We start from the raw sequence: 26,280 nt of genomic DNA, 5'->3' as shown, positions 1-26,280 counted from the left end.
CCAGCACAACTTGAGATCATTTCCTCTTGTCCTGTCCCTTGTTCCCTTAGAGCAGAGCCCGACCCTCACCTGGCTCCACCCTCCTCTCAGGGAGTTGCAGAGAGTGACAAGGTCCCCCCTGAGCCTCCTTTTCTCCAGCCTGAGCCCCCCCAGCTGCTCCTGGTGCTCCAGACCCTCCATGTCCCTACAGCTACCAGCAGGATGTCACCACAGGCCCTACAGGCAGGCCCTGGCCTCAAGTGACCACCCCACGCAACCAGGACCCCCCCAAATACCCCCAGAAGGTTGGTCAGAGAAGGTCAGTGCTAGCAAACCCACGAAGAAGCTGAACTTTGTTATTATAGCACCAGTTCTCAAAAGTAAGGTAATTCCAGAAATTAAAATTACAGGTGTTACAGACACTTTTTCTCTCAAATGTCTGCCGTTGAAGAAAATAAGCTGGTACCTATGTTCAGCCTTGAAAAGAGAAGCTGGAGTGTTTTTCTGTCTTGGTAGCACCTGGACTTGAAGCAAACTGGAAAATAATCTGTAGATTCTGAGATCTCTATTCTCATCTCCTCCAGGGCAGGAAAGGCAGAGCCTGCCATGGAGAGCTTGCTCATGTTCCCCCTTTAAAATCTGGGTAATTAAACCCTTCCTAGCAGCAAGAGGATCAGAACATAAATGAGGTTCCCCTGTTGCTGTGCCATGTTTTTTACCTGCAGCAAAACCAAGTCTTTCCTGTGCAGTGATTTCTCCACTAAGCTCTTCCTTCAGCCTTAACCATTCCTTTCCTAAAATGCAGAGAGAGTTGCATATGAATTCCTACCACATCTAAAAAGACTGATTTGACAAACAAGAGAAATGCAAATAATGGGCTGCTCACTTCCTAGTGTCTGTTCTACAGAGAATGTGTCTCATCATTTCCTAACTCCTCCTTAGACACGTAGCTGGGAACTTCTGATTTACCCACACCTTGCCTGAGGCAGCATTTCAAGAACTCAGGCAGAGCTAGAAATCACCAAATATTTGTGTGGCCTCAACTTCTACTTCTTTTAGACAGTTCTGAAAATGAAAACCACATCTACTGTACTCGCTATGGGGAAAAAATGGAAAACTAAAGGATTACCAGGAAACCTGCCCTAGCACCAAGTGTGTAAATCAGAGCCCAGCTCTCCTTTTGGCACTGACATTTACTTGCCCAGTGTAAGATTACAGCAGAGGAACAGCAGAGTGCAGGAGTTATGGCAGATAAAAATAGCTTTGCAACACTCCTCGCTGCCCTTACACATGAGGTCACGTACATTTAATAGCTATTTTAAACTCAGACACTTTTTAAGCATCCAGTGGGCAGGGTCATCCTTTTTTTTCCCCACATTAACAGACATTTAGAGGAACCAGAAAAGTAAGATGAATATTTTTAGTACCTCAAAGCTGGTTTTCTTTGCTGTTGCAGCCTAAACTTGGTGCACTTCAGTCTCCTTATTTCAGCTACCCTGGAAATAATTAATTGTTGTTAACAGTCAAGAGCTCAAGACAAACCTTCATTTTCCTCAAATGATAATATTTCTTTACTACATACAAAAAGGCAGACTTTATTTTACATAAAAGAGTATAAAATTAGGCAGTCATTACAGAAAAAGTGCAAGATGAGTATTCTCAATGAGGGGGAAAAAGGAAAAAGAGGCAAAATAAAATCTTGAGCCTCATCCCTTTATCCATCTCACACCAAAACCACACCAGTGTTTAATTAGGAACCCACCAGACTCATTCACCAAAGTAAGTTTTTCCTCACTGAAGCAGTTCCAGCCTGTGCTGGGACTACACTACATGCTATAGAAAACTAGAGTATATTTAGGGAAACCAGCCTTTATAAAACACTATTATATTATAGCTGTCAGTTGTATTTCTACTGAACAGCACTAATTTTTATTGTGCCTCAGTGTTTTCATACCAATAATTTATGCTGTCAAGGATTTTACATACTTACACTTATTCCATCCTAATCTATCACTGTACGTGTTTCTTCACAGCCTTTAGCAGAAATAAGTGATATCAGAAATATGTGATTCACTGGCTTTAACAAATCAAACTCTGCAGAGCACAAATGTATGGCAGCTTTTTGAGAAGGACGAGATTATAAATTGTCTGGAAGCTGCCAAAAACCACTCCTGGTTTGGTGTGAATGTTCCCAACTCTGTAACCAGAAGGTTTAACGTACAAGGGAGTGCACGCAGTTATAAATCCACTCCTCCTGCTCGTTCAGGGGCACCACGTGCTGACAGACCTGGACAGGAGAGAGAAAACAGGTGAAACAGCTGGGTTTGGAGAACTGCCACCTGACGTGCTGTGTAAGCAAAATGAACTGTTTCAGTGCTTGCACCACTAAATGATGAACATTCCTCATCCATATTGATGGATAGGCAAAAATTACCACGGAATTTAATTACACAAAAGCAAAACATTCACAGGGCCACTGAACCCAGTACTGAATGAAGCCTAAATTACAACTAAAAGACACCTTAGAGGACCAACCTATGGATATCTAAAGTGTCAGCAGCAGTATTAGAATAGGCCCCAGCCCTGCCTGTGTCACGGGACTGTGCTGTTTACAATGGGTTTGAATCCACACGGGAAAGCTGGGAAATATAAAATAGCTTGGAAGCCTCTTCTTTTAAACAAAGGGACTGTACTTTTAGAATAATAAAACCAGGATTTTATTCATAAATAAATGAAGAAAAACATCATCTGCATTTGTAATGCATTTTCACATTCTATCCCTTAGAACTCTCATTTAGAATTTTCACTACAGCCTGCCCAGCTCTGCAACAAGGATCAGGAGATCAAAATGCCTCGTGGCTAAACATCCTTAAGCCAAGTTTAACAGAAGCAGCTGTCTGCAAATCACACTGTGCAGAAGGACTGCAATGCATTTATTGCTCTTTCTGGTTAGTGCATGCTTGATCTGTCCCTCACAGGTATCAATGTATCTGATTAAAATTTGCTAAAGTGAAAAATAAAAAGAAAACACAGCCTTAGAAAAGGATTATTAAAACTTAGTAAATGGTAATGTATTGGATGAACAACTGAGACAGGCCCAAGTATGAAAAACTGAACTGTTATGGACTTTTATAACAAAACATCAAGAACTACATCTGATCTGTACTGGTCACTCTCCACATGCTCCTTCTCATGATAAAAGATCTACAAAAGAAAACTATAAAGATGTCATATGATTTTCTTATTGCTTAGATTTTAAGTTGGCTGAGCAATAAAAATTAAAAAAAACCCTTACCATCATGGATTTTGGTGCCACTTCTACAGCAAAAACTGTAAGTCCCCTGTTATTTAGGCAGTTCTTACTCTGCTCATTGTTGACATGAATAATCACTTTGTTTTCAGACTGTAAGTGAAAAAACATGAGGGAACCCATTAGTTTTCTGGTTAACTGTCTATTCTTCCTGTAAGGACTACACATCCCTCTGGCCTCCTCTGACTTTGCTATTTTACAGCACAGAAATGCTTTAAGGATACTTTTTGAAGAGTAATAGTTTCAAATGTACCTTTGCACCAACAGAGCCCAGATCTACTGCCAGAATTGAAGACTCACTGAAATACCAGAGAGCATCCAGCTGTCTGAGTGCAGACCTCACCTCCTTCTCTGACATATTCCCAAACATATAAATAACTCTGGAACATCTACCCTAAAGGGCACATCTAAACCCAGAGTTCAGGGAGCCTAATATTAGTCCTCTAAGCCATTCCCTTTTGCATGTCTCTCCTTTTAAAAATATACTTCTTGCTGTGATCTTTTCAGATTTAAAGCATCTTAAGTTCAGCATCTTACTGAGCTGTGTTTATTTACTCACAGTTCCTGGTACAAATGAGACTGAGAAGGAACAGCAGGTTCATTATGTTCTATGCAGAAAGGTTTAAAATCTCTGCTTCTCACCAACCACTTCTGCTTGCATTTACAATTCTTAGCTTGGATTAGTAATAATCCTGTCGGACTAACCAGTTAATAATTCATCCATAACACAGTCAATGCAAATCACTGCTCTTTGACTTTCTTGTGGACACCGAAAATGCTAAATAGTGTAAATGCTGTATTCTTTGAACTTTCTGTAATTTTATTTCCTGTTCTTAGTGTTTGTTTTCTCATATTATGATGATATTGTGTCTCCAATTATTATCAAAATACTGAAAAATTGGAATGTGAACGCAAAAATATTCAGATTCGATATGATATTTAGAACCGTTGCCTCATTTTAATAAACTGTCCTTTCTGACACTGATGTTTAGAAGTCTGAGTCATATGTCAAAAGGAGCACATCAGGCACTGGGGTGTTTTTTTATGAAATAGATACAAAAATGTGATATCAGAAAATGTAATTCTCAAATATGACAAACAGGAGGGAGGAAGAACTGTAATAATCGACATTCCCAAAGTACCCTACAGAGGTCTCATGCCATACCTTATTTTCAATAACAGAAGTGATTCTCCTGCCTGATTTGTAGGTGTGGACCACAGTGTTCTCAGAGCCATCCAGTACTTTGGGCTCTCCTTTATTCACCACGGCCCTGCAAACAGCCCTGCTGAGCTGGGAGCCCCCTGCCTCCAGATACATGGCTTTAATTCGGGGTTTGCATCTCTCTGCATAGATGTCAATGACAAAGGGACAGGCCTGCAATGGAAAATATGGGGTTTATCATCACCTGAGCTGTAGCTTTTCCCCTCAGGTTTTCATCCACAGCTCCTCAGTATTTTCATATCTGCTCTGAAGTAGAATTACCCAAATACACATATGTCCCTGAATATCAAATATGCCAAACCTGAGAGCCGTGGCAATATTTTAGAGGACAAATGACATTTTTCATGCCAGCCACAGTACACTCAATATCTAGTTTGGTGCGTTCAGCTCCAACACAGGAAACCCTTCCTTGGACAGCAAAATGCACAGGAATTAGGATGAAGTACAAATGTATTCCAGTGTCTGAAACAACCCTGACTCCTTTCCCTGTCACACTGTTGCTATTTGTGCCACTTCCCACAGGTTTAATACACCTGCCCTGTTGCACCAAGCAATGTTACTCCTGGTGTAACAACCAGGAGTTTGCATTTTTTCAGATACAGTAACAGCACCTCAGTTCCTTTCAAATGCCTGCTGGAATCCACCAGGATTTCCCAAGTTCTGCCTTTAATTTGTTAGAGGCTCAATGCTCCCAAAACACCACTCTTGAATTGTTTGAAATCAAGGAATTAAAGTGTTAAGTGATAGACACAAGTTAACAGATGGAGATATTTAGATTAATGTTGTCCTTTGGAAAGCAAAGGCTGGAGCCATAAACCACAGCTGGTGTAAGGCACAAAACACCTGCCTGAAATTCCCAACCGGATAAAAACCTCCCCAAAATCCTCTTTCTTGGAGGATCGCTCCCTCTCGCGGCTGAAATGCAGAAAAACAGCTTTGCAGGGGCTCTGCCAACCACAGCTTGGAGGAAAAGGAGAAACTGCTCATCGTGAAATCACTCACCAGGATGCCAAGATTTTCACTGAGAGCTGGTATCTCTCATACTGACTGTTTTGGGGTCTGCATATATTTGTTTCACACAGATATTTTATACAGTGACTACACTAACCTGTTTTACTTTAATAAGGTTAAAGGACATTATCAGACTATGATCCTAGAAGTCTTTTCTTGGGAATGAAACTTAAATATTTAATTATCTGTATATTTAATGTTTTCTTTAAGTTTTCATAAATTTTTTCCTCTTCATTAAAAAGATCCTCTTTCTTGAGCGAGAACTATTAACACCAAAATTATTTCTGTAAAAATAAATTTAAAAAATGAAATAAAATAATAAAATAAAATATCTAAGTGTATATACACTTTAGAAAAAAATCCCTGGGCCTGTAAGTAAACAGCGTGTCACCCAAAGCCTCTTCATTAAAATTTTATGTTGAACACATTCAGACACTGTTGTGAAAGGCAACAATAACAGAAATAGTCATGTCTGAAAATTAGGAATTCTGAATCATGTGGAAAAAAACGATCCATTTTTGTTGTGGTTTGGGCCAGGAAAGTGGCTTTTTTAAGGAGAGCAAGTGCTGCATTTTCTGAGTTTGCTGAGAGGTCACAGTTTACCGTCACTGTCTTATCACATCTCACCAGCAAGGGCAATGAACTCTTTCAATGGGTATAATCCAAAATTTCTTCCCCTACAACCCACAAAATCCTGTCTTTCTCTAAAGCAAAAAGAAAACTTCCTCTTTCAGCAATCCAAGTGCTATCCTAGGAAACAGTGTAAATCCTGAATTCACCATGTTTGGAGTGGATCCCTGAGCTGCTGGAATCAGTTCATGGCAGACACAAACAGTGCTGCAGTTAAACAGTTGGTTTTGCTTTGTGTCCCTCATACCTCTGTCATTTCTAAGGCCTTGTTGTAGCCCAGGGACAACAGAGTGACCCAGAGGTCACTGGGATCCCCTTCCCGGTCCATGGCTTCCATGAGATTCAAATCCAGGAATCCTTGTCTCGTGAGTTCATTCTTCTTCATCTCAAAATTCTCTGTTTAAAGGAAATAGAAAGTATTCCTCAAAAGTCTGTTCTCTCTGCAAACACCCTTTATCCTTCCAAAGCCAAAGTTTAAAAGATGGAGCCATTTTGCAACCTCGGGCTCTCCAATATTCTTTAGGAAGGACTGTCCTTGACCAGGCACGTGCTCTTTGCAGAGCTTCCCTGTGGATTTTGGATAATACCTAGAAACAGCTGGTCCCTTGGATAACCCGAAAGAGGGGGAGATTTCAAAACACAAACAGTTCACATTGATTTTTTTCTTTATGCTAAAACTTCGTGGTTGAGTTTTGCAGAAAGGGGTATTTTAGGAACGGGAAATGAAAGTCAGCTGGAACCAGCACCCTTAGTGCTTGAGGTCCTTGATATAGAAATGATTTACTTAGTTCCTAAAAAGCAATAAAATTCCAGTAATCCTAACACCCCTCTCTAGGGAGAATATCATAGATATCACTCTAATGTCAGCAAACACATAATGGAAATGTCCTTGTGTCAGAGAGTTTTAAAAATGGTTTTCTCATCTTCATAACAATGCTAAATCTTTACTATATATTATTAAAAAGGGATTACCAATTTAATAAATCTATCCAAGGGTACAGCTGCTGTAATAAATGGCTTGAACTTTGGTATCAAGATTTATGATATTTGTCTGAACCCTTTCAACTGATTAATGACCTGGTAAAACATTCACCAGATTCTCCTCTTTCCTCCCTTATTTATTGACACATATTTACCCCTCCTACTTGTGTGGAGATAAGTGCAGAGTCCAAGTGTGGAAAAGTACAGGGATGAAACAGAGGAGAAAGTTAGAGAAAAGGATTTTATATGAGTTTTCCATCAATTAGGAAAAAATCCAATACCTTGGAGTGTTTTGGGGAGAAATGATGAGAAGGATTTGCCAGATCTAAAGTATCTCAGCCAGCATGTCACAGCCTACAAAGGAATTATGTCAAACATGACGTGGGCTGATACCCAGTGAGACACTGGCAATCCACAGCAACTCTGGATGCCATTTTATAGCACCACAGACACTACTGAAATGAACCTCTCAGCCCTTTGTGAGATAGGAAAGCAGCCCCAGCCTAATCTGCACAAAGGACAGGGATTAAACAAATACCTGTTACAGTTTCATTCACCACGGGATCCAGGATTAGAAAACCTGTAGTTTTTGGCAGCTACAAAACAATTAGGAATGGGAAGAACTTTCTCAGCAGAAGGTCAGTGGCACACACACCAGAATGAAGCAAAACAAAGGACAGGAGACTGGAAAAGGAAAAAAAAGAAAACAAAAGGAGAAGAGAACAACATCCACATGTGTTCTTGGAATAGGCTACAAAATACTCAGTTCTTCTATATTATACACGTACAACTTGGAAGTAGATTGATGGCCCTAATTAGTTTAATTAAGTACAGCAATGAACTTACCTTTACACACAGCCCATGCTTCCTCATCACACTTCTCTCCACTAGTTCTCAGCTCAAAGAAGTTGTATTCCTCCAGACTCAGGAGGCCATTCCCATCCAAATCTATTGTTTCAAATATATCCAATAAAGCAGCTCTGAAAGATTAAAAAAGGCAAAACTATTTCCAAAGGCTTCTGTTTGCTTTACTGGCTCATAATGTTGTCAGGAACTGTTCAGTCCATTTGAGAATATCCTGTATAAAGAGTACTTTTGGAAGATACAGCTTTCAAAAAGCTGCACTTTAGCTGGAGCACACCCTCTTAGAAAGTTTGGGAATTCCTGTTTGGGAATATGACTCACCTGAAATCTTTGGTGAGGGTCAGCTCTCCATCTTCATCCCTATACACCAATTTTGCTTCTCCAGTAACTTGTGTTCTCCCCTTCCTCAGCCTGCAGCCTGTTGTGAACGGGAGCAGCCAGTAATTCCCAGATCCAAGCTCCCCTTTCCAGCCAAACATCTGCTCTTGGAGGAAGACAGGCAAGTTTGTCACTCACTTCTCAAATGATGCCTTTCTTTATTACCAGTAATATCCAGACAAAAGTGATTAATCACTTGAAAACACTGGTAATGCTGGGTGCTTTCCTTAGAGATGCCATTTTAAAGATAAAAACACCTAGTGAATCTCTTACAATAAGATTTAAAGAAAACATACAGGACCAGAGATGAGGGGAGAAGGCAGAACTAAGTTAATGCTGCCATTTCTCCTCCCTTATTTCTGTCAGAGGATAAGAATATCCTGTGCTCTGTGAAGTTCAAAACTACATGTGGAAGGAGAAAGAAAATTAGAGGAAATTTTAACACATTTTGCCTTTGAAATTTTGGGTTTGAAGGCACAGGAATAAAGTGAGTTTCTGAGAGTATCTGGAAATGTAACCAGCAACTCAGCAATACTTGCCAACATGTCACACAATAACGTGGTTCTTACAAGAATTCCATTAAACTTCCATACATGTGGAATTGTGATTCTGTTACATCTTACTTTGCACAAGTGCTGTCAGTTTTGAAAGGGAACATGCATGGAAAATGTGCTGCTTCTCTCTAGTCTGACTAGCACAGCTTGAATTCCTTCCAATCACATGGGACTCACCCATATAATATCAACATACACACTAAATAACAAAGTCAGAACTGGAACACAACAATATCTGACCTCTTTGTTTTGTACTTCAGTAAAGCTCACAAGCTGTAGATTCTCTTGGGTTTCATTCTCCTTCAGAATAAATAAAGCTGTATCCACTGACAACCAGCGACAAGATCTTCCTAAAAAGAAAAATATCCCACATATAAATGCTTAATGATGGCACAAAAGTGGTTTTCCTTGGACCTCAAAATACATATATTCATGGTATTTATAATATTGATCCCTGTTAGTGTAAAATGGAAATTAAGAATCCATTCTATGATATTGGGATTTCCTTCCTATTTAGGCCAATCAGGGAAATTGTTCCAAGCCTTGTGATCGTCTTACAGATAATTATTCCTATTAATAGCTCTATCATTAGGAAGTATTGATAGAATAGCTCTATCATTAAGAGTCAAGAATACCAAAGAGTGGTTACACACCACACAAATTTGTTCAAAATGTGAAGACATTTTTCTCCTGAAAAGGTCATTGCTCTGCTGACATGGATCCTTTCCTTACACACCGGCATTGTGCCTTCCTCTCCACAAGAAAACACGGAGATAGTTCCATACACAGGACAATAATATTGGGCAAAAGTAGAATGTTTTTATACAAAAGATGAGGGTTTTTTTGGTTACAATGTCTGGACAATCCTGCAGCAGAACCGTCTAAGGTCCAGGTACAAAGGGTGCCATAAAAAACCCCAAAGTTCTGAGCAGAGCACCGAGACATCCTCAAATCTGTTAAATTACTCCAATCTGTCAGATTCAGATCCCTTTTTCTCACTGAAGTCTGTTGATCAGCTTCCCATTTCAGCCAGGCAGTAACTGGAAAACGACTATTTTCCATCAATTATTTGCAGTGAAGTTTTTATTACCAGCTTCAGTCAGAATCAATCACCAACCTGTAGCACAACAGATGAGTCTAAACCAACTTTGGAATCTCATGGCTCCTGTTTTACAGGATTAGAAAAGAAATAATCTTCTTGGAGAGAAAATAATTCCAATGCAGCAACAAGACGAAGCCCCTTTGTAAACCACAAAGTGTTTGGAAAGCACTGACTGATCCCAGATGGATCTAATGGTGGCTTTCACTCTTTTGAAGAGCAAAAATGAAATAAAAATACACTCACCTTCTACCTGGGGAACATTTAAAGGCTTGATGGTGACACAAACTGAGGACCTCTGAGGGAAGTGCACCCTGTACTTGTGACTGATGATTTCACCATCTTCTTCCAAGTAGAAGCAGCCTCTGGATTGTGCACATTGCCATTCCTGGGAACCGAGCGAGTATTAGATTTTATCTCTGATCAGGATAAAAGCACCTTCTCTGAAATATTGATTTTATTATTTAATAAATCCTGCACAAAATACACAAGATACAGCACTGATACCCTATTTTAAAAACAAGAATTATCTTAAATAGTCCTTTTTGTAGTCAATTTTTATTGCTTCACTTGTGAAAATGCCTCAAAAACAGACTTCCCCAATGCTCAAACAGATAAAATCAAATTTGAATTGCCAGTGAATTCATGAAATTCTCCGAACTGTGTGATTTACCACCAAAAGGCTGGAATTTTGCTACATCCCTCAGGCCAACCAAGCAAGGAACACAACTGATTAGCTGAGCAACGAGGGATTATTTGCTCAGACAAATCACAAACACAAGTACTGGTCAAATAATGTGAATTTTCTTGACTTCTGTCAAAGCTGTTGGAAAGGCAAACTGAAAAGTGCTGTGTTTGTGAATAATAATAAATGTTTCTAGGGATACCCTGATTTTGCTGAAACAGCCCTGTGCTTCAATTATTTATTTTTTCTGAACAGCAGCTCCCAATTTTCAATTTCAAATATCATTAGAATGATACTTCTTTGGCAAAAAAAAAAAAAAAGAGATAAAATAAATACAGACACATTGTATGCCTTGAGGAATGTGAGACATCCTTGATTTGCCTTCCCTGGTTTGGATTAATGGGTACTCAGGGACTCATGGATCTAAGAGCCTTAAGTTTTGCCACTGACTATTGTGGGAACAGGATCAGCTCCTCTATTCTAAACACTTGTCATTCAAACATTCATTTCACATAGCTGGAAACTATCTTAATCTCAAATTATTTATTGTTATGTTCCCCCAAGATGTTGATCTAAAGGCAACAATTATTTCATCCTTAAAACATGACACAGCTGAGGTAAGTGGGTGTTTGCTCATTTAGTCTCCCAGTTTAATATCTGATAGAACTGTTGGACAAAAAGTTGATCAAAGCTTTAGGAAATCAAATCCTGAACTGTTATTCTTGCAGAGAGCATAAGGTGGTGCTAAGTGCCCTAAATTATCCATGTCAAATTACAAATAGGCAAATTTGGGAAGATAAAAGATGATTTTCTGGTTTGATTTTACTATGTCACTTCAAAGCATAACAGAAGTTGTCAAATAACAGCCAAAGTGGGAAATGTTTGTGTTAGAAATGTTGATTGTACAGAAATTTAGGCACTACCTGCTGCTGGTCACTGCTACTGCAATTTAAGTTACTACTGAAATTGTCCACACACCGGTGCAGAATTCCAAATAAAAAACAGTGTTTGTGACAGGAATTGTTCCTGTGATTAAAGCAAAGACCTCCATTTTTAGGACATGATCCACTCTCTTTTTTTCCTGATGTCTTTCAATCTTGACTAAAACCAACACCAAGAACACTCTGCAGAAATTTAACATCTCCATCAGTCTTTTCATGAACTGGGATTCAGCTGCAGTTGAAGCCCAACAGGTCAACACGATGTTTATGCACATCTGTAACTGGCTGGTTTTTTTCTCCCCAAATTTATTGATATGGCTTTGAACACATCCCAAAACTCCACTGAGAAAAAGAAAACACATGGAAGAATGCACTAGGAACACATTCCACATTTTTTTAATTCGGACATTTACCGTATTTTGACTTCCAGTGTTCTCCTCTGTCAGAAATGTTACACTGGCTTTGGTCCAACTTCCTCATGGCAATATTTTCTTACTGCCCCAAAACCACAGGTGAACAGCAGAGAAAAATAAATACATATTTCTGAATAGAAGATGACTAAGAAGAATTTTTGGGTGCTACATTCCGATCCACACCACAAATGAATCCCTGGGTATTTATTTATTCACTGATTCTGACCGAGTTTGCATTGTGCAAAATAGAGTTTATAAAAAATTAACAGTTCTAGTTCTACCTTTTCATGTTTATTGATTGGTTGCAGGGTTTGTATGATGCTAATCAATACTAACTGATAGCTGCAGCTGCTTTGGTTTTTTCAGTCAGTTCTTACTGGCTTGTGCAAAGAAAGAAGAATCCAATCTCAGCTAAGTGTGTGCTGCTTTTGTACCCCACACATCAGGCTTGAACAAGGTGAAATTGCAGGTTAAATTGCATGGAGGTCCAGATACCAAAACAGACTGCAAAAAATTCCTCTGAGATGATGTTTTTAAATTTTCATATAGAACAAATGTCACTGTATAGCAATGTGGAAGATATAAAGGACTTCGGAGTTCAATAACAAATCCAGAGTTGTTATTTGAAACAAAAATGTAGCTCCTGAGAACAATCAGTTCAGTTTTCCAGCAGCAGTTACACTGTGTGGTCATAACCATTTTTTCCCTTTTATACAGGAGTCTCAAGGTGCACATTTTTAATGTATCTGAGCAGTTTCCAGTTAATGCTTTATATTTCTGCAGCTATTATTTTCTGGTGAAAGAAAACTAGTAAAGGTTCAGTCAGGAAAGGGAAAACAAAGGAAAAAGATCAATATTAACACTCTACAAATATTGACTTAGCAAAGTGACTTTGTTGTCTCTCTCCCACAGGAATTTATATTGAATGAGTGATTTATTCAAAAGAAAATACTGATAGAACATATTAGTTTAACTAAAAATCAATATTTTCAGGCTATAGCATATATTTAGAAAGTAATGCCCAACAAACTGAATATGCTCCCAGATCTGTTATTTATTTCCAATTACCTTTCATGTAAAGGTTTATGATACACAATCTTTCAGACTACTTAAGCATTTAAAGTTCTCACCAACCTAATAAATTATTAAACTTTAAATTTCTCAAGAAGTCATTAAAACGTTTTCTCCAACAGTGGTTTCATTTATAAAAAAACACACTTGGTTCTATTAAACCTTCACACCTGAAAAATTATTTTCAATAACTAGATGTCAGCAAAACCAACAGTATATAAAAATGTTAATAATAACACATTTCAAACTCTCAGTAGTTTATAGCTGCCCTTGACAAACTCTTAATAAAACATAAGAAGTAATTTTTCTCTGATTTTTAGCTTATTTAAAATGCAATAACATGTGTGCCTAGAGGAAAACAGCATAATTTCAGTGTGATACCTTCATTGTGTCGGGCTCAATTAGCTTTGTGCTCCTGTTGCTGCTGGAACCCACACTGACAGCGGGGCAAGTGGAAGCTCTGCCACTTTGGGCTGATGAGGGCCTTGAAGGAGCTCTGCTGTCAGCTACAAACACAGATATTTAGTTACAATTACATTATTTCAACCCCCTCCTAGTGCTATTTATCATAAACCTTGTGTTTGTAAGCACACAGACAAACTGAGTCCCGTCATCACTGGTTTGTCAGAATGGTTTTTTGCCCAGAATTGAAGCTGCAACCAGCACAAATTCCATGCAATATTCCATACACTGCACCTCTGCAGCCTGTGGTCTTTTTCCAGTTTGGGAAGGTTTTAAAGAATCTTTGTAACTCCAGGAAGAACATTAAACTCCCCTATTGATTGTGCTGGAAGAGCAGCCTCGATAATTGAAACAAACACACATTTTATTGATAAATGTTTAAGGTTTCATCTCTGATCTGGGAAGGAAATAAATAACTTGTCTATGTTGCAACATCTGAGCATTCATTTTCTCTCTTCCCTCTGGGCTGTGTCACATGACAGCCAACAGAATTCGCTCTTAGGAATCTGAGAGCTTATTCTTAGCAATTTGAGAACATATTCTGCTGAGATACTTATGTGATTGTCACTGTTGAAATTACACTAATCAATAACCTCCTCACTAATCTGAGAAAAATTCAACAAAAACTCAACTGCTCATTGACCCAGAGCTTCACCTCCAGCAGAAGAAAACTCCCAATGTGAAATACAAACACCTTTTGGTAGTTTGTGATCAGTTTTCTTGGAGATTCTGGGCGATGGTTTTGGCACTGGCAGTGGGATCCCTTCAGAGGAAGTTTCAGCTTGATTCCCAAACTGCTGCTGCCTCAACCTACTGTCAACTTCCAGCCTCTCCCGGGCAGTCCTGCAGCTCTGCTCCCTGGTGGTCAGGTACAACTCACAAAACTGCAAGGAAAGAAAGGGAATCTGGTAAGTGAAACATTCTTTCTCATGATTTTAAGGAGTAAAATTAACATCAATAAGGAAAGGACAGGTCAGCAGATGTGATGCATTTCAAGCACAATTTTAATTTTCCTGAATCAGAACAACCACTCCAGTAACACAGTAAAGTGGAGCCATTCAACAAGGAGGTCCAAATATTGAATAAAAATTAAGTTTGCCTTTCAACCCAACAGATGATTTATATTTCTTTCTAGAAATTTGAAGACAGAATCCTTTGTTAAAAATCATATTAGTTTTCCTCCTATGAAACTATACTTATGCACAAATCTTTGTGAGCTGTTTATCCAGTTCACAATTTAGTCACAGGCAATTTGGGATCCTGGGTAAGATCATCACTAGACACATGGAGGTGGTAATATTGTGTTTGATCGAGTCAGTAACACCAAGTCAGTAAGACAAAACCAAGTGTCTCTGTTTGCCATACCTTGCTGTAATGAAGTTTGCCACTGCAGTTAAAATCAGCCTGTTTAGTAATTGCATTCACTTCATCCCAAGTCATTTTATCACCTCTCTGCAATAAAAAAACCCAAACCAATCATTCTTATACTGTAGCATAGTTTTACCATCTCATTTCCAAAATCTCTGCTAATGGTTAAAGACGGATAATTGAGTTTCCACTGCTACTTACTGTTGTAAGGATTTTATAGAGTTCATCATGTAAAATATATCCAGTTTTATCTGTGTCTATTTTTCCAAATGCTTCGAGCAGCTCAGTTTTTGTAACTGGCTTTTCTTGTTTTAAAATAGCACAAAAATCATCAAAATTCAGTGCAGTTGTTTGTGAAGTCCAATATTTATTAATGGTCTTCTGAGATGGATTTCTTCCAGCCTGTTGAAGTACTGAACAATATAACACAATATTAACTATATATTCCAGCTGTCAGTAAAGGAGTTTTCTCAAAACATTCTTGAATCATTTTCCATGTTCAGACCTTTTTTTTAAGCCAAATCACTCCAAGGGAAAAGTGGGTCTAAAGGACAGTCTTGGGTATAGTCTCAATCAAAATATCCACAAATTCAAAGACAAGTCTTCCCAAGTGACAAGTGTAAAATTCAGCCTATATCCTGTGCCTTAATATCAATAGCACATTATTTGTAAATCTGCACATTATTAGATCCTGTTTCTACTAAAATCTCTGTCTTTCCACTTAGTTTGCCAAAAACTGAGATCTAGTGTAGAATTTATATTAAACAATATTTTCTGTCACATCTACACATTCGAGCTCATCAATTCAAATTACACAACATGAAAGGAAAAATGATACCAACAGATACACATTAAAGCCAACAGCCAATCCCACACATGTAACCAGTGCCTTGGATCTCACACCTGGCATTCTTCAACATTAATTTCCCAGATCTAGTTTGCCTCTTCCAAGTCTTCACTGCAAACATCCTTTAATCAGTTCTCAGTGTGATGAAGGTATGATGTTAAATTGAAATTAAACTCAAATGAACAGTCTGTGTGAATCCAGAGGGATGCCTCTGTATCTTGCCATATAATCAAGTCTTTTAGGGAAGCACAAGAGATCCTTCATCTCCACCTGGGCTGACATTTGATTTTGAGCCAGCTGAGCACTGACCAGGCCTGTGCTGAGAACTGCCCAGGACCATCTGTGAAATGAGGGGGTGGCATTGTTACAATGCTCGGTGGGCAACTGTGTCACCATCAAAACAAACAAACAAAACCAGACACCTTTGTTGCTAATCTGCAGCTGAATGCCAAGGACTAAATAAAGATTTCTGCCCTGTCACCTCTGCAGGCAGCGCCAGGAGGACACAGCACAGTTTATACCTTCATCTGTGCCACACTTGGGCACAAAGCAATTGTTTGGAGATTGCGGTCAAGGTCAGCCAAGGAAGGGCAGTTATTCTGTGTGGTTGTTTCTGTGGATAGCAGAGTTCCCTGGAATGTCAGCATAGCACAGTATTTACTTACATTTAACAGATTATCTTTCTAATGTACAACTCTGTGTTTCTATATATCCAGGGAGACCAGCACTTGCCATACCCTACCTGCCTCCCAAGTCTGCATTTGTGAAAATTCAATTAGCCTGCACCTTTTATTTATATTTCTTTATGGACTGATTCTGCTAAATAACCTCAGTATTATTACAATGCACAGGAAATGAAGCTACCATTTGTGAATAAGCAAAACTCCTAGCAATAAAATGTCACAGGGCCAATCTCTAAGTTCAATACTTTACAGTTTAGAGTATCAGCCAAACATCATGTAGCAAGAGATGTCTAAACATTAGCACATTTGAGAAATGCCAGAATTAAGATGCAATATAATTCTATAATTCTCAATGCTTACAAATTCTAACACAAGTTCTTAAATACTTCTGAAAAGACTGGGAGCCTGAGCGACTAATTGCCCTCTCAAAGTTAACCTTGAAACCAAATTGCCCAAACACTTGCTATGGAGCCGAGTGGCACGTGGATAGAGATGAAAGCCAAAGCATATATTAAAGAGATGACACTTGTTCACACCACCCCTATCTTAAAATCCAGATTATCCTAAACTATCATTAGGATGTTATAAAGGCACTTTTATTACAGCTGAGGAAGCCTGGAGAGCACTAAGTCACATGCTGTAAGAATGTGCCTGCTGATGGGTAGGATTTCATGTACTGCTGTAGGGAAAGAAGCTCCAACCAGTGTAACACAGAAGTACAGTCAGATTCTACCAACAGCTTTATTTAGTGCAGCTGAAGCAGCCAGAGAGATTTCTTTCCTGCTGTACTGCTGACAGGAACTACTTTGACACAAATACAGTCTGGATTAAAAAATGAAAACTTTTTATTTCATTCTGTGGAAGCATCCTAACTCAGTAGGAGTGGAAATACAGAGTAAGAATTCCTATGGAATATCAGTTATGGTGATTTTCTGTGCCAGGGCAATTGCCCAGCCTAAACTGAACTGAGAGCACTCACACTGGTGATTTACAGAGAAAAAGCTCTGTCTGATATTCCCACTTCCATGAGTCATCCAACACCCAGCAACAAAGATTAAGGATTTGAGGAAAATGAAAAACTTTGAGGAACGGCAGTTCCTATAAACTTTGAAAAATCACTATGTGATATTTTACAACAGGAAAATGTCTTCAAAGATATTGAAATCTGAACCTTACCCAAAACTACTGTGAATTCCTTAAAACTATTACTGAGCCTATGCACTGGGATACTCTCAGTGCTGAACTGCTTGTACACCACCCACTGTCCCCATCCCACACAACAGGTACAGGGAAAAGGATCAAATCATTACCTAGGCTGAGCTGTTCTCTGGATTTGATATTTTCCAAGCTGCTTTTCAGAACAGTCAGATAAGCTGCTCTGCAGTTCATGTAGAAGTTTGCTTCTTCTGTATGCTGGGACTTCTTCCCTTGGGAATATTCCACCTGTGTGGCTTTCTGAACGGAGAGGGAAGCGTTATTCCTGGGACTGCTGGCCATCCTGTGAAGGGCACAATTACAGTTAGAATTTGTTACCGTTTCCCTGCTTAATAATGGCTTTGTTTGTCCTGTGAAACACAGACTGGCACCAGTTATCCTAACATTCAGGTGATATCCTTCCCATTGACTCAATCTGGGATGGGAATAACTGTCTACACTTGTAGGTAGCACCATGAGATCCACAAAAAAAAAAAGCTTGAGCTCTACTTATTAACTCACAATTTATTCTTCACTGGCAGTAAAAAAGTTTAATTTTATGGTAATTTATTTTACTTTCAGACGTTTGACATTACAATTATTATCTAATATATGTTAGATAATACAAATATTATATAATCATGTTTTTTGAAAGCATAAAAACACCTTTTCACGTTATCTGTGAAACAAGCCATTGCTATCCATGCTTTCTCTTCTTGCAGTTGTAACTCAATAAAACATGTGGATAAAAGCAAAACTGATCAAAACCGTCACCCTTAGTCTTTCAAATATGCCAAGTCAAGCACACAATTCTACTTCTAAGAGCTATCCAAATATAAATAATAAAAACAGATGTGCATAAAACTTTAAGAATATGCATAAAACTTTGAGCAACTTAGACTATATAATTGTTAATGAATTGAAAAAACCATGAAACTCGCTTTTTTCCTCAATTATTAAAACAGTTCCAAGCAGTAACTGATGCTGTTTGCTCACCAATGGCCAGTAAATGGTAACAGCAGCTTTCTGCTTTTTCCAAGGGTGATTAAGGTTTTTAGAAGGCCACCACAGAGGGCCACTAAATCCTGTTTTGCTGTTGCTCTAACAGCCTCTCGTATTATTTTACCCAATGTTGACTTCAGAAAATATATTCCAGTATAATAAATGGAATAGCTCAAGTTCAGCAACAAGACAACGACATCAGAGGGTCCCCTTCAGGACTCATTGGATTTTGACTCGGGAGGCCTAAATCACTTGCACCTTGGTGAGTTATACAGGTCTTTTACACCTGGGAAAGGAAGATAATAATCTCTTCTCATGGATGAAGTACCCTATTTGTAATACCCAGCCTGCCTGCCTGACACTTTAATATTACACAGGCACTAGAAAGACCCCACAGGGACCCCCTGCCACAGTCTGGCTCCTGCAAACGGGTATCACTATAATAAAGCACCAGTGTTACACACTCAAAATGGAACTGGGGGGAAAGTCAAGGAGGAAAAGAAGAATAAATGTTAATTTTCCAGTAACTAGTTTGTAAAATGCGAACTCTCGTTTGTGCTCCTTGGACTTCCCATTGCTGAGATATTTCCTGTGTGGGCCACAGGTCTGCCAAGAAGTGCTACCAATCCACTGAGGGAAATCCAGGGAGCAATGGCTCAGTGACAGCACTGCCAGCAGCCCCATGGCTTGCGCTGGGACATTTTTACAGGATAAATGACACTATAGACAAAATAGGTGGAGGGGAGCATTCTGGGCCAGGCTTTTAAACTGGGAGAGAGCAGGTTTAGATGGGATATTGGGATGAAATTGTTCCCTGTGAGGGTAGTGAGGCCCTGGCACAGGTTGCCCAGAGAAGCTGTGGCTGTCCCATTCCTGGAAGTGTTCCAGGCCAGGTTGGATGGGGCTTGGAGCAACCTGAGATAGTGGAAGGTGTCCCTGCCCATGGCAGGAGGTGGAATGGGATGGGTTTTAAGATCCCTCCCAACCCAAACCAGTCTGTGATTCTACAGAACAGGAAGATGACACAAGAACTACTACTTTTGATTTTTGGTCGTATGATTCTAACAGATAAAAAACATCTTCCAAACAGGAATTTAGTCACTGAATCACAGAATCCCAGAATCACTGAGGTCGGAAAAGCCCTCCAGGATCGAGTCCAGCCTGTGCTCGATCCCCACCGTGTCACCCAGCCCAGAGCACTGAGCGCCACGTCCAGTCGTTCCTTGGACACCTCCAGGGATGGAGACTCCACCCCCTCCCTGGGCAGCCCCTTCCAATGCCTGAACACCCTTTATGTGAAGAAATTATTTATACAAAGTCAGACCCCTCACGACAACACTGACCTTCAGGACCGAGGCTCATCCATAGAGCATGCACGCCTGCACAGGGAAGCTTCGCCCTCCTCCTGCCTCGCCCACCTGAAACGAGGAAACTTTTACCTCATGGATCTCGTCACCTCCCTCACGGGTGGGCGCAGCCCCTTTCAAGGACTAAATTTACCCCCCACTGTAGAAAACATTACAATCTCCTTCCCCCAGCGCATCTGAGGGGAACCAACAACCCTCCCTCCCTCCGCCCTCCCCAGGCGGCCTCTGAGGGGACCCTTGAGGTGCGTTTGGCCGCCCCGAACCTCCCGCCCGAAGCTCCCCGGCCCGGCTCGTACCGCGCACGGCGGGGCCCGACGAGCCCAACTCGGCCCCGGCCTGGGCCCCGCAGCCCTGAGGGGCTCCCCCGCCCTGCTCCGGCCCGGCCCGCCCTCGGCGCCGTTTCCAGCCGGCGGCGTTTGGCGGGAGCACGGCGGGAGCTGCGAGAAGGCGGCGGGAGCTGCGAGAAGGCGGCGGGAGCTGCGAGAAGGCGGCGGGAGCGGCGGCGGGATGTCGTGGGTATCGAGGGGCGAGCGGAGCCTTTCTGCTCCCCTTTCCGCTCCCCTTTCCGCTCCCCTTTCCTCCTCTCTTCCTCTTCTTCCCTCTCCCCTTTCCCTCCGCTCCCCTCCCCTCACGGCGGCGGGGCGGATCCCGAGGGCGGGAAGCCGTGAGGGGAGCACGGCTCCCGCCGAGCGGCGGCTCCCGAGCCCCTTCCCTGGGGGGAAAAGTGCGCCGAGGGTCGTCCGGGAGAGGGGAGGAGCGGCTGGGGACAGGGCGGGATTTGCTTCCAGAGGAAAACAGGGACCGGGGAATGCTTTCGATGGCGGTTCCCCTGGCGGGGTTGGGTGGGTGATGTTGCTGCGGGTGATACTCTCTGTGTTCTCTATTTCCGAAGGGGGCCGGGGTGACTCCTTTCAGTGGTGCCCAGCGACAGGACAAGGAACAATGGTCTTAGACGAAAACACAGAGAGTTTCACCTCAACACGAGGAAGAACAACTTCGCACTGAGGGTGGCAGAGCACAGGAACAGCTGCCCAGGCAGGGCATTGGAATCTCCCTCTCTGGTGACGTTCCAAACCCACCTGGACTCGTTCCTGTGTCACCTGCTCCAGTTCTGGAATATCCCCAGTGAGGGAGACTCCACACCTTCTCTGGGCAATCCCCATGCTCGGTCGCTGCACTAGAAAGAGTTTCTTCCACATGTTCGGGTGGAATTTCCTGGGCATCAGTTTCTGCCCATTGCCTCTTGTCCCATTGCTGGGCACCCCCGAACAGAGCCTGGTCCATCCTCTGACCCCTCCCTTGAAGGGATTGGCAAAAAGCAGGTTTTAATATGGATTTATGAAAGTGTGACTTTAACGGAGTTCAGCAGCAAGGTTCACTCTATTACTACATAGATGAAACATACACAAGAAAATAGGATCAGAATCCCTTTAGGATGATTTACATGGAGACGGGATACTGAAGGGTCAGGTGTGCAAAGGATTTGGATACAAAAGATAGGGGTGCAAAAGGTGTTACCAACTTCAACAGCAGGAAGGTGAGGCCGTAAGATCCATGATGCCTCCATACAGGCTTGGGATATTATCCCAGTTTATAACTCCTTATGGATTTCAAAGGTAAATATTAAAGCTACCAAAGGTTCCAACCTCTGCCAGTCCTGACCATGGAATCTGTAGTAGTCATGGCAGGATACAAAGGAAATACAAAGGAAACTTAACAATACACAAATTTTGGTTTTTTTTGTTTGTTTGTTTTGTTGGCTTCTCTCACACTGAGTTTCACCACCATTTAAGCTGAACATAGGAAATTATAGGATTTTTTTCTGCTTTTCCAATTGAAATGGCATTTTCACTGGCACATTTGAAGATGGAGCAATATGTAAAGAGCAGAGAGGTGCTTTGTTTTTTTCTCCAGTAAAAGTAGAACCTAAAGAGGAAGCAAACTGAAGTGGCTTCAAAATGCGCTACAATAACCTGAAATGAAATAATGAAATAATATGATCAAATCCCTGATTCTCTATGGGTTTTTTGTGCATTAACCTTGGACATGGCTGTTGCTGTTGCATTCATTCATAAATTATAAAGGAGAGGAAGTGAAGTTCTTTAACCTGATAAATATTATGGGCAAAATAATCATTTCAGGTTGGACAGCTGGCTGGAAACATGTGCTGTCATACTCTGCATGGTCAAGAAAATAAATTAAGTCTAGTCAGGCTACAATTCAAGGGTAGAAAACTCAGACTGAGTTGTTAAATGCTGTCACCTCATGTACCTCATCTTTCCATCTCCTTTTCTTGTTCACAGTCTGACATTTGGTTCTACACTGGAGCCAAAGTGAGGCTTTTCCAGCCATATAAAAAAGATAACCCAAACTAGAATGGCTGCTCTTCGTGTTGTTCCCTAAAATACTTCAGGAATTTTGTTTGCATGTATTGGTTTCTCACCTTTTGGAAGATCAGAGGGAAGACAGTTTGGCCAACAGGGTTTTCGTGTTGGGTGTGGGGATGAATTTGGTTTCAGAGTCCAAGGCAGGGAGCACAAATTTTAAATGATTTTGATGTAACTTCTCACATTAGGGCATTGAAAAGACAAACAGTAAAAACACAGCCACAAGCAAACGAGGCTGCTGTGTAGGATGGATTGGGAAACACAAGGAAAGGTTGTCTAAAGCTAAAATTGTGTCTTCCAATGTAATATTCCAGCCCTTTCCAATGTTTAAGTGCTTAGAATGAGGCTCCAGCTTTGCCCCCATAATCTGGGGAGTTTGCAGGGGTTTTGGAGGCCAGCAGAGAGAAATTTGGGCTTCTCTGTTCCTGTCCACAATATTTGACAGACTCCAAAGAACATACCATTGATCAGTCCACAACTTTCCCCCTAAGAAATTTTTCTCAATGTTTGTAATTTAATGGGATTTTCACTTAGTTTCTCATTTCTCTTCATCCTACAGCTGTGCTGAGTCCAGATCCTGCTTTTTACTTTGCCTTTCAGTCATAAAATCTTCCATCATCACACGCCTTGGTACAACATGCAAATGCACTGGCCCCCAGAGCATCCTCTCCATTAATAAATAGGATATTTCCCTGCTGCCATGGGCTGGAAGGTGGAATGGAGTCAGGATTCCTTCAATATGGGTTTCTCTTTAAAAAAGAAATACATTGTAAAGAATTCCATCAAACTGTTACAGCTTTCACTGCCCCTTGGCCAGAATTTCATAGGCTTTTTTAATTTTAATGTTACCTGTTCCTTTGGCATTTTTAAGACAGAACGTTCTCTTCCCCTTTTTGAAATGGAGAGGGTTGTAAAACAGTTTTCATATAAGACCCTTACCTGAGTTACATATCAAAGATGTGCTTCCATTCCTATTGTCTTTAATTTACAGCAGCATAAATTTAAAAAGGGTATGTTTGGAATGAGGTCATCTTAATTCCTTACAAGGCAAAACGTTCTTTTCCAAGATGAAAACTGAACCAAGTTCTTGAAATATGATGTATGTTGCAAATCCTGTTTAATTCAATATAATATATACATTTCTTGGGGACTGTTCTTACACAGATTTTTTTGTTTCTTGTTGTTTTATATCGTGGTTTAGACCAAGATTTAGGAGCGTGCTTAAAAACTTTCAGTTGTCTGTGGGAAAAATAGTCTTAATTTATGTTGACCTTTCTTTCCTTGGAGCATTTAGCCTGCCTTCAATAAAATTTTGATGACTGCTCTTTAGCAGACAGCTGTACCATATAAAGTATTATAAATATTCAGCTTTCCCCTTCCAGTGTTGCCATTAACAGCTGGGCATCCAGTTCAGCAGAGCAGATTTTGCAGAGAGAGCTTGGCATGTTCCTGAATCAGGAGAAGGAAGAAGGGAAGCAAATAGTTTCTTATGGTTTGGGGACCTGTAAAGACATAGAGCATCTGTTCCCCTGTTAAGTCATAGTCTGGCAGCACTGAATCATGTTAAGAGCTAAAATGATGGGAAAAACTACTTTTTTCTCCTTGGCTGTACCTGTATTTTAAATGGCTTTATGCATTATTTCAACTAATGGCAAAATCCTTTCAACCCTTGCTCACAAGGTATGTAAAAGAAAAGGCTTTTGTGGGTTTTTTGGTGTTTATATCTTGGGGAAAAAGCAAATATTCAGTGTGATTTCGCTTCAGTGTCTTGATTTTTATCTCTATTATAAAATGGAGAATCAGGTTTTCTTATGCAAACACTTTATCCTTCTAAACAAACAATGTTCTTGGTACACAGTATTTTAATCAGTTAATAGATTTGCTTTGGATGACATTTGTTTTCCTGTGTAAATGTGAAACACAACAAAGGAAACTGTCTTTAAAAATATCAATTATAGATGTTTCTAAAAGACATCTTTGTGTCTAGATACCATAAAACTTGTCCATATTTTTCTCTTGCAGAGTTAAGAGAGCATTAAAGTTGGACACTGTCAAAAAAGATAATGTAAGTATTTTTTGGTGTGTGGAACCATCAGTTTATATGTATCTATCTATCTATCTATTTATATCTATATGTGTGTGTTTCTATAGATGTATATATATATTTATATGTGTATGTATCTGTGTGCAAAAATTATGTGTGTATAAACGTGCTGTTTCATTAGAGCTGCATTTATATTGTTACAGACTGGCTGTTGTCTGGGAGAATCCTAAGGCACAAAATTACTGCTGACAAATATTATAGTATAAAATTGATAGTATTTCATTTGTCACAGAACTGCCTGGTGTTAAGTAATGTACCTCTGCATGAATCACTTGAAAAATATGCACATTGTTATTGCCATCACTATTTACCCAAGAGCTGAATGAGTTAAGATCCTTGGTGAAATAATTTATTAAAAATTAGCTCCATTATCCTGGGGAGCAAATGCTCTGCCCTGTAATTGTACATGGAACAATATGGAATTATGGCAATGCTGGAATCTGCATATTACAAACTGCAAAATTGAAATGAAAACATCAAAGGCATTTTCATGTCAGAGCTGTAATTACCTCCCTCAGCTAATCTGGCAGAATGAAACAATCAAGTACAAACAGTGCCATAAATTTCACCCCAGTTATCACAATGAAAATAAAATTGTACTGGTGCTATTATTTTTTGTAAATGCAGCTCCAGCGTCCTCCCAGTCCCAGCATGGTGGGACATATGTGGGTTTATTATCTCTCCTACCACGGTGGGTGTTGCTGTAGAGGATTTTGGGAGGATGGCAGGCTTTAAAGGAAGGAAAATTTGGGAAAAGTACAGGGGGAAATAACTGATCAGCAAACGAGCCCCCAGGAAATCTCCATCTCTGTGCCATTGTGAAGAGATTTGCTCCCATGCAGCACATCTTTGGAGGCCTCACTGGTGTTTAGCAAGGTAGAAATTCACAATTTAAAAAATTTTTCTAGATATTTTTTTATAAATTTAAACAAAGGTGGCAAAATACCGCAGTGGCACTAAAAAAAAATCATTAGCAATTTAATTAGCAGCTTAGTGTACCATTACCCAACTTGTTCTGCTCACAGTGCAGCTGTGAGTGTCATTTTGCATCTGTTTCTTAGGCTGTGGTAACATTTTTGTAGGTGAGTGGTCCAGCTGAAATTCCATGGAATTCTTTTTCTGCCTTAAAGCAGATGAGCTAAAAGGAGTTATTGGATGGTTACCTGCATTCAGGTTTTGTGTAGCAAAAAGCTTCACAAAAGCCCATCTGAGTGATCAAAACTTTCAGTGGGAGCTCAGTGATGTGGGTTTACACTGATTTTTAGTTCATACGGTGCCTCTAATGACATGTCAGAGATTTAAAGTGTGCCATAATTAAATAACTTTTTAGAAGGTAGGAAGGAACATAAAGTAGTAAACACACATTATTTGATTGAAGCATCTGTTTCATCTTTGCTGTTTCTACAGTTCATTCCCTATTTTTCAGGAGTCCGTCATTCCACCTCCTGGTTAAAATACCTATGAACTAAAGATCAAAAATCAGTGTTTTTAGATTTTGGAATGTTTGCATGATATCATTAAAAAATTGCATAACTGGAGGAGAAATTCTTACTGCCAAATAAATACTGTCCTTGTAAGTACAACAGTAACTTCCTCCAGGTAGTTGCTCAGATGTGGATGTGCTTATCCATATCCAGAGGTGGCTGCTGTTCAAGCAGGAAAAATATCCTGAAACCGTGAGCAGATTGGAGATTTGCTGACATGTAAGTGCCTAAATTGGCATTGATA

The 26,280-nt window shown here is 40.2% G+C and overlaps 2 protein-coding genes across 6 annotated transcripts in view; one reads left to right on the top strand and one right to left on the bottom strand.

Moving 5' to 3' along the window:
- Positions 1 to 315: 315 nt before the first annotated feature.
- EFCAB7 (EF-hand calcium binding domain 7) lies at positions 316 to 20,640 on the bottom strand. Of its 2 annotated transcripts, none has more exons than XM_027748705.2 (17): positions 20,358 to 20,640; positions 20,038 to 20,112; positions 17,809 to 17,996; positions 15,170 to 15,381; positions 14,966 to 15,052; positions 14,295 to 14,484; positions 13,520 to 13,644; positions 10,275 to 10,416; positions 9,170 to 9,279; positions 8,319 to 8,476; positions 7,980 to 8,113; positions 6,400 to 6,548; positions 4,455 to 4,664; positions 3,275 to 3,382; positions 1,970 to 2,266; positions 1,407 to 1,475; positions 316 to 773 (listed from the first exon to the last, which is right to left on the bottom strand). In XM_027748705.2, the coding sequence occupies exons 3-15, from the start codon at positions 17,993 to 17,995 to the stop codon at positions 2,192 to 2,194; spliced, it is 1,887 nt and encodes a 628-aa protein (XP_027604506.2). In that variant the 5' UTR covers position 17,996; positions 20,038 to 20,112; positions 20,358 to 20,640; the 3' UTR covers positions 316 to 773; positions 1,407 to 1,475; positions 1,970 to 2,191. The 2 variants fall into 2 exon arrangements, with proteins under 2 accessions (XP_027604506.2, XP_027604508.2); XM_027748707.2 differs by having other exon boundaries at positions 2,201 to 2,266.
- LOC114002640 (integrin subunit beta 3 binding protein) overlaps positions 20,273 to 26,280 on the top strand; it is a 23,410-nt gene continuing 17,402 nt past the window's right edge. Inside the window, exons 1-2 of one of the 4 annotated variants that reach the window (XM_027748718.2) lie at positions 20,273 to 20,573; positions 24,471 to 24,513. In XM_027748718.2, the coding sequence (XP_027604519.1) occupies positions 20,569 to 20,573; positions 24,471 to 24,513 (48 nt within the window). In that variant the 5' untranslated portion in view covers positions 20,273 to 20,568. Of the gene's footprint in view, positions 20,574 to 20,974; positions 21,678 to 24,470; positions 24,514 to 26,280 lie in introns of those variants that run through there. The other 3 variants (XM_039380630.1, XM_039380628.1, XM_039380629.1) reach the window with 3 other exon arrangements.

This window comes from Pipra filicauda, unplaced genomic scaffold (genome assembly GCF_003945595.2).
Source record: "Pipra filicauda isolate LSUMZ 115617 unplaced genomic scaffold, ASM394559v2 scaffold19_size4547281_pilon, whole genome shotgun sequence".
NCBI classification, from domain to species: Eukaryota; Metazoa; Chordata; class Aves; order Passeriformes; family Pipridae; genus Pipra; species Pipra filicauda.
This window is presented reverse-complemented; position numbering and strand designations above follow the sequence as displayed.